At 43.9% G+C, this 10,385-nt stretch overlaps 1 protein-coding gene across 1 annotated transcript; it reads left to right on the top strand.

Annotated features, from left to right (window-relative positions):
- Positions 1–2,245: 2,245 nt before the first annotated feature.
- On the top strand, positions 2,246–7,134 carry LOC143363524 (uncharacterized). Its single transcript, XM_076804093.1, has 8 exons — positions 2,246–2,832; positions 2,893–3,256; positions 3,322–3,583; positions 3,701–4,527; positions 4,927–5,071; positions 5,698–5,829; positions 5,997–6,605; positions 6,998–7,134. Exons 1-8 carry the CDS (start codon positions 2,246–2,248, stop codon positions 7,132–7,134), a joined length of 3,063 nt encoding a protein of 1,020 aa, XP_076660208.1.
- The last annotated feature ends 3,251 nt before the right edge of the window (positions 7,135–10,385 follow it).

Raw genomic sequence — 10,385 nt, 5'->3', positions numbered from 1 at the left:
CCTCTATCCTATCCTATCGTCTATCCTATCCTATCCTCTATCCTATATCCTATCCTATCCTCTATCCTATCCTATCCTCTATCCTATCCTCAATCCTATCCTATCCTCGAACCTATCCTATCCTCTATCCTATCCTATCCTCTATCGTACCCTGTCCTATATCCTATCCAATCCTCTATCCTATCCGGTATCCTTTCCTAGCCTCTATCCTATCCTATCCTCTATCCTATGCTATCCTCAATTCTATCCTATCCTATTCTCTATCCTATCCTATCCACTATCTTATAATATCCTCTATCCTATACTATCCTCTACCCTATCCTATCCTCTATAATATCTTATCCTCTATCCTATACTATCCTCTACCGCATAATATCATCTATCCTATGCTATCCTCTACCCTATCCTATCCTCTGTCCTACCCTTTCCTGTATCCTACCCTCTATCCTATCCTATCCTCAATCCTATCCTATCCACTATCTTATAATATCATCTATCCCATGCTATCCTCTACCCTATCCTACCCTATATCCTATCCTATTCTCTATCCTATCCTATCGTCAATCCTATCCTATCTTCTATCCTATCCTATCCACTATCCTATCCTCTATCCTATCCTATCTTCTATCCTATCCTATCCTCTATCCTACCCTATCCTCTATCCTACCCTATCCTCTATACTATCCTATCCTATATCCTATCCTATCTTCTATCCTATCCTATCTTCTATCCTATCCTATCCTCAATTCTATCCTATCCTCTATCCTATCCTATCCTCTATCCTATCCTATTCTGTATCCTGTCCTATCCTCTATCCTATCCTCTATAATATCGTATCCTCTATCCTATAGTATCCTCTATCCTATCCTCTATCCTTTATCCTATCCTATCCTCTATCGTATCCTATCCTCTATCCTAACCTATCCTCTATCCTATCCTATCCTCTATCCTATCCTATCCTCTATCGTATCCTATCCTCTATCCTATCCTATTGTCTATCCTATCCTCCCCTCTATCCTATCCTATCCTCTATCCTGTCCTATCCTCAATCCTATCCTATCCACTATCTTATAATATCATCTATCCCATGCTATCCTCTACCCCATCCTACCCTATATCCTATCCTATTCTCTATCCTATCCTCTATCCTATCGTATCCTCTATCCTATCCCATACTCTGCCCTATCCTATACTCTATCCTATCATATCCTCAATCCTATCCTATCCACTATCCTATAATATCCTCTATCCTATACTATCCTCTACCCTATCCTATCCTCTATATTATCTTATCCTCTATCCTATACTATCCTCTACCCCATAATATCATCTATCCTATGCTATCCTCTACCCTATCCTATCCTCTGTCCTACCCTTTCCTGTATCCTACCCTTTATCCTATCCCATACTCTACCCTATCCTATCCTCTATAATATCTTATCCTCTATCCTATACTATCCTCTATCCCATAATATCATCTCTCCTATGCTATCCTCTACCCTATCCTGTCCTCTGTCCCACCCTATCCTGTATCCTATTCTCTATCCTATCCTATCGTCTATCCTATCCTATCCTCTATCCTATATCCTATCCTATCCTCTATCCTATCCTATCCTCTATCCTATCCTCAATCCTATCCTATCCTCGAACCTATCCTATCCTCTATCCTATCCTATCCTCTATCGTACCCTGTCCTATATCCTATCCAATCCTCTATCCTATCCGGTATCCTTTCCTAGCCTCTATCCTATCCTATCCTCTATCCTATGCTATCCTCAATTCTATCCTATCCTATTCTCTATCCTATCCTATCCACTATCTTATAATATCCTCTATCCTATAATATCCTCTATCCTATCCTATCCTCTATCCGATCCTATCCTCTATCCTATCCAATCCTCTATCCTATCCTATCCACTATCCTATCCTATCCTCTATCCTATCCTATCCTCTATACTATCCTATCCTCTATCCTATAATATCCGGCCAACGGGGTTGTTGTTAAGAAGAAGACAGACGACAGAACCTCTCGAGTCGACGAAGCGAGAGCACGCACCTGTATCGCATCTTTTAACATTGTCCGTTGACAGCCAATAAATAGTTATATAGTTGTTGGTAGTGTTCGGTGTTGTTGTTTGGTTGAGGGATGTGTTCGCCGGCGAGGCGGGGCCGAAGCCTCCGCAACATTGGTGTCAGAAGTGCGGGCGATTCCACAACGACATCCACTTCGGGAGCAGATGCGACGATGTTACAGACGCTGTTCGAAGGCCTCCAGCGGAACATTTCGGGGCAGTTTCAAGAGCAGCGGAAAATCGCGGAACAGAGATGGGAACAGGAGTGGGCCCGGTTTGAAGAGAGGGAAGCAGCAAACAGAACCGCTCAAGCTGCAAGGGAAGCTGCCCTGGAGGGACGATTTGGAATCCTGGAGGCACAGTGTCAGGTGCTATCGCAGAATCTGCACAGTCTTGTACAGCCGCGTTTCATTAATTCTACTGAGAACCGTGAAACTCAAAATATAAATATGTCCGTTCCTAATGGGTCCGCGGTTCCGGGTTTTCCGCTTTCGCAGCAGGTCCCTGTAAATGACGCAGTTGGCGTGTTTCGCGGTGTTTCGGAGTTGGGATACACCGTGAAACCTCCTAGATTTGACGGCAAAGCTTCATGGGAAGAGTATAGAATTCAGTTCGACACAATAGCTCGCGCGAATGGTTGGGATGAACCGAGGAAAGCTTTGGCCTTGGTTACGTCTTTGGAGGGCCCTGCTCGAGGAGTGTTGACTTCACTCTCCGTGGACAAACAGAACGATTTCCGGACGATAGTTTCGGCATTAGAGTTCCGTTATGGGACCAAAAATTTTCAAAATTTAAGTTACGTAAAATTCCAAAATTATAGACAACGGAAAGGGGAGTCGATCTCTGAGTTGGCAGCAGAAATTGAGAGGCTTGCTCAAGCTGCATTTGGTGAATGCCCATACGAAAGTAGGGATAAACTCGCGGCCTCTCAATTTGTAGCAGCATTGGCCAACGAAGAGATGAAACGAATATTAAGGCTCGGTGGTTTTACATCTCTGAGAGCAGCACTTATTAGAGCCTTGGAGATTGAAGCTGTCGAGTCTGTTACTGAAACTTCGTATAGTAGTCAAAATAACCGCTACAAGCCTTATTATTTTCCAAAACAACATATTCCTGGACGGCGTTGGGGAGAACGAGGATACGACCGAAGACCGGAGGAAGTGGATCAACCGAACAGGAACTATGTACGAAAGACGAGTTCCGTGAACAGGAATTTGAAGATCAATGGTGATCGAGAAGATCGACCCAGGGAGTGTTGGAGTTGTCGCCAGACTGGGCATCTCCAGAAGGACTGCCCGAAGAGACAAACACAGAGGATGGGAAACGCAAAGAAGTCATAGTAGGAGGGGAGACTGTGACTTCACCTTCTTCTACCCCTGTCGTGCTGAAGACTTATTTGAAGAAGGATTGTACGGCCATCGAGGGATTCATCGATGGAAAAATGGCTACGATAATAATCGACACGGGATCGAGCGTAAATCTTTTGGGGACGGATAAGTTCAATCCCAGAAGTAAGCTTGGCGCGGCGGAGGAACTTCTGGAAATCAAAATTGTGTCCATTTCCGGGGAAAATTTACCGATTCAAGGCAGGTACAAATGTCCCATTAAAATCAATGGTTTCGAAACAGAGGAAGAATTTTTCCTGATCGACATGGCGGAGGAGTGTATTTTGGGGAACGGATTCCTCCAGAAACACGCGTGTAGGCTCGATTATTGGGCGAGGAAACTACAAATAGCCGGGAAGGAAGAGGTCGGCTTTATCGGTCAAGAGATACGTAATAAGGAGGATGCAGCTTTATTAGCGAAGATGGAAGAGGAGACTCCGGTAGCGGAAGAGGTGCAGGAGGTTGCAGTTCCACCTGTACCGAAGCTCTTAGAAGATCTTTTCCAGCGTTGCTGTTCGGCCTTATCTCCGCCACGGAAGACAGCATTTGCGAAAGTAACACATGAATTTCAGGACATATTCGCAGAAAATCCTGAACATGTTGGGAATTGTGATGTTGTCCAACATAAGATTGATACAGGAGATTGTGCACCAATCAAACAGGCACCGCGACGTCTCCCTTTTCACCGACGAGACGAAGTTAAAGAATTACTCGCGAAGATGGAAAGGCAGGGAGTAATTGAGGAGTCGAAAAGTCCATGGTCCTCTCCTATCGTTCTCGTGAAGAAAAAGGATGGCAGCACGAGATTTTGTGTGGACTATCGGCGGTTAAATGATGTCACGAAAAAAGATTCTTATCCGTTGCCGAGAATTGAAGAAACGCTAGATGCTCTAGCTGAATCGTCTTGGTTTTCAACCATAGATCTGCAAAGTGGATATTGGCAGATTATGGTTGACGAAAGGGACCGTGAAAAGACAGCATTCTGCGTGGGAGAAGGGCTTTGGCAATTCAGAGTGATGCCTTTCGGACTTTGTAATGCCCCTGCCACGTTTGAACGTCTTATGGACACGGTATTGAAAGGCCTTTGTGGGAAAATCTGCCTAGTATATCTAGACGACATAATTGTTTATGGAAGAAGTTTCGAAGAAAACATGGACAATTTGAGGACTGTCTTCGCACGCCTGCGCCAAGCCAAACTATTAGCGAATCCAAAGAAATGCAATTTCTTCTGCAAAGAGGTGCGATACCTTGGACATATCGTTTCCGAACGCGGGATTAAAACGGATCCCGAAAAGATAATGGCAATCCAGAAATGGCCAATTCCGAGGAGTAAAACGGAATTAAGGAGTTTTCTCGGACTTTGCACTTATTATAGAAAATTCGTCAAAGATTTTTCTTCCATCGCTAGGCCACTACATCGCCTGACGGAAGATAAAATTACGTTTGTATGGTCGGAAGAATGTCAAAAGGTATTCGAGTGGCTGAAGCAGCGTCTTTCTGAATCTCCGATATTAGCTTATCCTTTATTAGACGCAGATTTCATTTTGGATACAGATGCGTCGAATTTTGCCATTGGAGCAGTCCTCTCGCAAGTTCAAGGTGAAGAGGAGAAAGGTTATTGCATACTTTTCAAAAATGCTGGGAAAAGCAGAGAGGAATTATTGCGTTACAAGACGGGAACTTTTGGCGATAATTAAGTCCATAGAACATTTTCACCCCTATCTTTATGGTCGAAAATTTCTGGTAAGGACTGATCATGCTGCGTTAAGGTGGCTATTGTCGTTCAAGAATCCGGAAGGACAAACGGCTCGCTGGATAGAAAGGCTGCAACAGTATGATTTTGAAATTAGACATCGAGAAGGGAAGTTGCATGTCAATGCAGACAGTCTGTCAAGAAGACCATGCGAAATTTCGCAATGTAAATATTGCCATCGCCTTGAGGAGAAGGAGTCACGTGAAGAAATGTGCGAAAAGGAAGAGCACGTGTTCAGGACGATCTGTGGAAACGCCAATTCGGAGGAATGGAGGAAAGCGCAAGAGACTGATGGAGAAATAAACTTCATTTTGCGGAGGATAATCGAACGAAATAAGCCAAACTGGCAGGAAGTTTCCGCATTTTCCCCCGTAACAAAATTTTACTGGAAAATTTGGGACTCTCTTGAAGCGAGAAAGGGTTTGCTTTTCCGGAGGTGGGAATCTACGGACGGGAAGGAAGCAGTTCCGTTACTAATCGTCCCTAGATGCAAAACCGAAGAGGTGTTACGCGAGTGTCACAACGCCCCATGGGGAGGACACTTCGGAGTTCGCAAAACACTTGCTAAGATTCGACAAAGGTTTTTCTGGCCTGATCATCGTCGAGATGTTGAGGAATGGTGCCGTCGTTGCGACAGCTGCGTAGCGAAGAAGGGTCCTAGGGAGAGAGGAAAAGGCTCTTTAAAGATTTACAATGTTGGAGCACCTTTTGAAAGAATTGCACTTGACATTGTGGGCCCTTTGCCAAAATCTATGACCGGAAACAGATATGCCCTTGTTGTCGTAGATTATTTCTCGAAGTGGCCAGAAGTAATTCCGCTTCCGAATCAAAAAGCAACAACCATTGCGAAGACCCTTTTAACAGATGTAATAAGTCGCCATGGTGTGCCACTAGAACTGCATTCAGATCAAGGTAGGAATTTCGAGTCGAGTGTCTTCAAAGAGTTGATGAGGTTGCTTGGAATTAGAAAGACAAGGACGACACCCTTACATCCCCAATCGGACGGACTCGTCGAAAGGATGATTCGTACATTGTTACAGTATTTAACACAGTTTGTTTCCGAACATCAAAAAGACTGGGATGAATGGATACCGACGTTCCTTTTAGCATATCGGACTTCTCAACATGAGGTAACTCGAAATACTCCGGCAATGGTCCTCATGGGTCGAGAATTACGACTTCCTTTGGATCTCCTGAGAGGTAGTAACTACGCTTCTGAAAGGAAGGAGGAGGGAGCTTACATTGGAGAAATGAGGGCTAAAATCTTGGGAATCCATGATTTTGTACGCCAACGAATGAAGATTAGTGGTGACAAAATGAAGTCCTGGTACGATGTTCATGCGAATCCGGTTTCCTTCAATCCGGGTGACAAGGTCTGGCTATTTAATCCACGACGTACAAGAGGCCGGTGCCCGAAACTCCAATCTGACTGGGAAGGACCGTACATCGTCAAGAATCGATTGAACGAATTAATTTTTCGAATAGTCCGATCTCCTAAGGCAAAACCGAAGGTTGTTCACGTGAACCGGCTTGCACCTTACAGTGGTTTAGGATAGGAATCCGAATTCCTAGACACTTTTCGCCCACGAAGAGGACGCTGCATCGAAAGAAGGCGAGGGTGCGACTCCGTTCCGGCACCTCGATCACTTTCCATTTGTGGAAGAGACAGTCCTAGGAATTCGGGGGAGGAAGTGGTATCCTCGCGAGGATACGTCCTCAGGAGGGTACCCCCTTTCCCGACTGGTCCACAAAGAGTGGTGCACCAATCACCATGTTATCGCGGATAGATTTCGCGATGATTGGAGGTGCATCCTGGAGAGGACTCGGTGGTCGCCCGGGGGGAGGGCAGCACCCGGGAAAACGTCAAGAAAGAAGCACTCAAGCCACAAGAGTCAAGGGGAAGGGCGAGAAGTCGACGGAATAACTACACTGAAGCATTAAGGGAAATACCTCGTGCCAGCGTCCTGCTCAGGGTTTTTAGGTGGTTTTCCCCTGAGACAGAGGACAAATGTCGGGACGTTTACTGTCTGATTAAGGCCACCGGGTTAAAGCAAATTTCTTTTCTTTCACCGACTTTTCAGACAGAGGTTAACATGTCAAGAAGCCGTCTTTCGATTACGAGGCATGAAGGTTGGGACGTTACCACAGACGAATTTCGCCGCGGTCGGGACGCCCGTTTTTTTCGAGAGGGGGAGCAGTGTTACGATGGAAGCTGTCGATTGCGGCGATCGAGAGAAGTTGGCCGTCGTATCGATATTATGGTATCCGGCCAACGGGGTTGTTGTTAAGAAGAAGACAGACGACAGAACCTCTCGAGTCGACGAAGCGAGAGCACGCACCTGTATCGCATCTTTTAACATTGTCCGTTGACAGCCAATAAATAGTTATATAGTTGTTGGTAGTGTTCGGTGTTGTTGTTTGGTTGAGGGATGTGTTCGCCGGCGAGGCGGGGCCGAAGCCTCCGCAACAATATCATCTATCCTACGCTATTCTCTATCCTATCCCATCCTCTTCCCTATCCCATACTCTATCCTATCATATCCTCTATCCTATCCTATCCACTATCCTATCCTATCCTATTCTATATCCTATCCTATCCTCTATCCTATCCTATCCTCTATCCTATCCTATAATCTAACCTATCCTATCCTTAATCCTATCCTATTCTCCATGCTATCCTATGCTCTATCCTATCCTCTATCCTATTGTATCCTGTATCCTATCCCATCCTCTGCCCTATCCTATACTCTATCCTATCATATTATCTATCGTATCCTATCGTCTATCCTATCCAATCCTCTATAATATCGTATCCTCTATCCTATCCTATCCTCAATCCTATCCTATCCTATCCTCTGTCCTATAATATCCTCTATCCTATCCTATCCTCTATCCTATCTATCCTCCATCCTATCCTATCCTCTATCCTATCCTGTATCCTATCCTATCCTCTATCCTATCCTGTACCCTATCCTATCCCATCCTCTATCCTATCCTATCCTCTATCCTATCCTATCCTCTATCCTATCCTATCCTCTATAATATCGTATCCTCTATCCTATCCTATCCTCTATCCTATCCTATCCTATCCTCTCTTCTATCCTATCCACTATCCTATCCTATCCTCTATTGTATCCTATCCTCTATCCTATCCTATCCTCTATCCTATCATATCCTCTATCCTATCCTATCCTCTATCCTATCCTATCCTCTATCCTATCCTATCCTCTATCCTATCCTCTATCCTATCCTCTATCCTATCCTCTATCCTATCCTCTATCCTATCCTATCCTTAATCCTATCCTATTCTCCATGCTATCCTATCCTCTATCCTATCCTCTATCCTATCGTATCCTGTATCCTATCCCATCCTCTGCCCTATCCTATACTTTATCCTATCATATCCTCTATCCTATCTTTTCCACTATCCTATCCTATCCTCTATCCTATCCTCTATCCTATCCTCTATAATATCGTATCCTCTATCCTATCCTATCCTCTATCCTATCATATCCTCTATCCTATCCTATCCACTATCCTATAATACCCTCTATCCTATCCTTTCCTCTATCCTATTCTATCCTCTATCCTATCCTACCCTATATCCTATCCTATTCTCTATCCTATCCTATCGTCAATCCTATCCTATCTTCTATGCTATCCTATCCTCTATCCTATCCTATCCTGTATCCTGTCCTATCCTCTATCCTATCCTCTATCCTATCCTCTATCCTATCCTATCCTCTATCCTATAATATCATCTATCCTATGCTATTCTCTATCCTATCCCATCCTCTGCCCTATCCTATACTCTATCCTATCATATCCTCTATCCTATCATATCCTCTATCCTATCCTATCCACTATCCTATAATATCCTCTATCCTATCCTATACTCTACCCTATCCTATCCTCTATAATATCATATCCTCTATCCTATACTATCCTCTATCCCATAATATCATCTCTCCTATGCTATCCTCTACCCTATCCTGTCCTCTGCCCCACCCTATCCTGTATCCTATCTTCTATCCTATCCTATCCTCTATCCTACCCTATCCTCTATCCTATCCTGTCCTCTATCCTATCCTATCCTCTATCCTATCCTATTCTCTATCCTATCCTATCCACTATCCTATAATATCCTCTATCCTATACTATCCTCTACCCTATCCTATCCTCTATAATATCTTATCCTCTATCCTATACTATCCTCTACCCCATAATATCATCTATCCTATGCTATCCTCTACCCTATCCTATCCTCTGTCCTACCCTTTCCTGTATCCTACCCTCTATCCTATCCTATCCTCAATCCTATCCTATCCACTATCTTATAATATCATCTATCCCATGCTATCCTCTACCCTATCCTACCCTATATCCTATCCTATTCTCTATCCTATCCTATCGTCAATCCTATCCTATCTTCTATGCTATCCTATCCTCTATCCTATCCTCTATCCTATTCTATCCTCTATCCTGTCCTATCCTCTATCCTATCCTCTATCCTATCCTCTATCCTATAATGTCATCTATCCTATGCTATTCTCTATCCTATCCCATCCTCTGCCCTATCCTATACTCTATCCTATCATATCCTCTATCCTATCCTATCCTCGATCCTATCCTCCATCCTATCCTATCCTCTATCCTATAATACCGTCTATCCTATCCTATTCTCTATCCTATCCTATTCTCTATCCTGTCCTATCCTCTATCGTATCCTATCCTCTATCCTATCCAATCCGCTATCCTATCCTCTATCCCGTCCTATCCCCTATCCTATCCTATCGTCAATCCTATCCTATCCTCTATCCTATCCTATCCTATATCCCGTCCTATCCCCTATCCCATCCTATCGTCAATCCTATCCTATCCTCTATCTTATCCTATCCTCCATCCTATCCTATCCTCTATCCTAGCCTCTATCCTATCCTATCCTCTATCCTATCCTGTACTCTATCCTATCCCATCCTCTATCCTATCCTATCCTCTATCCTATCCTATCCCCTATAATATCGTATCCTCTATCCTATCCCATCCTCAATCCTTTCCTATCCTATCCTCTGTCCTATAATATCCTATATCCTATCCTACCCTATATCCTATCCTATCCTCTATCCTATCCTATCCTCTATCCTATCGTCAATCCTATCCTATCCTTTATGCTAT

Source organism: Halictus rubicundus, unplaced genomic scaffold (genome assembly GCF_050948215.1).
Source record: "Halictus rubicundus isolate RS-2024b unplaced genomic scaffold, iyHalRubi1_principal scaffold0054, whole genome shotgun sequence".
NCBI lineage: Eukaryota > Metazoa > Arthropoda > Insecta > Hymenoptera > Halictidae > Halictus > Halictus rubicundus.
The sequence above is the reverse complement of the archived record's forward strand: the minus strand, read 5'-3'. Positions and strand labels throughout refer to the sequence as shown.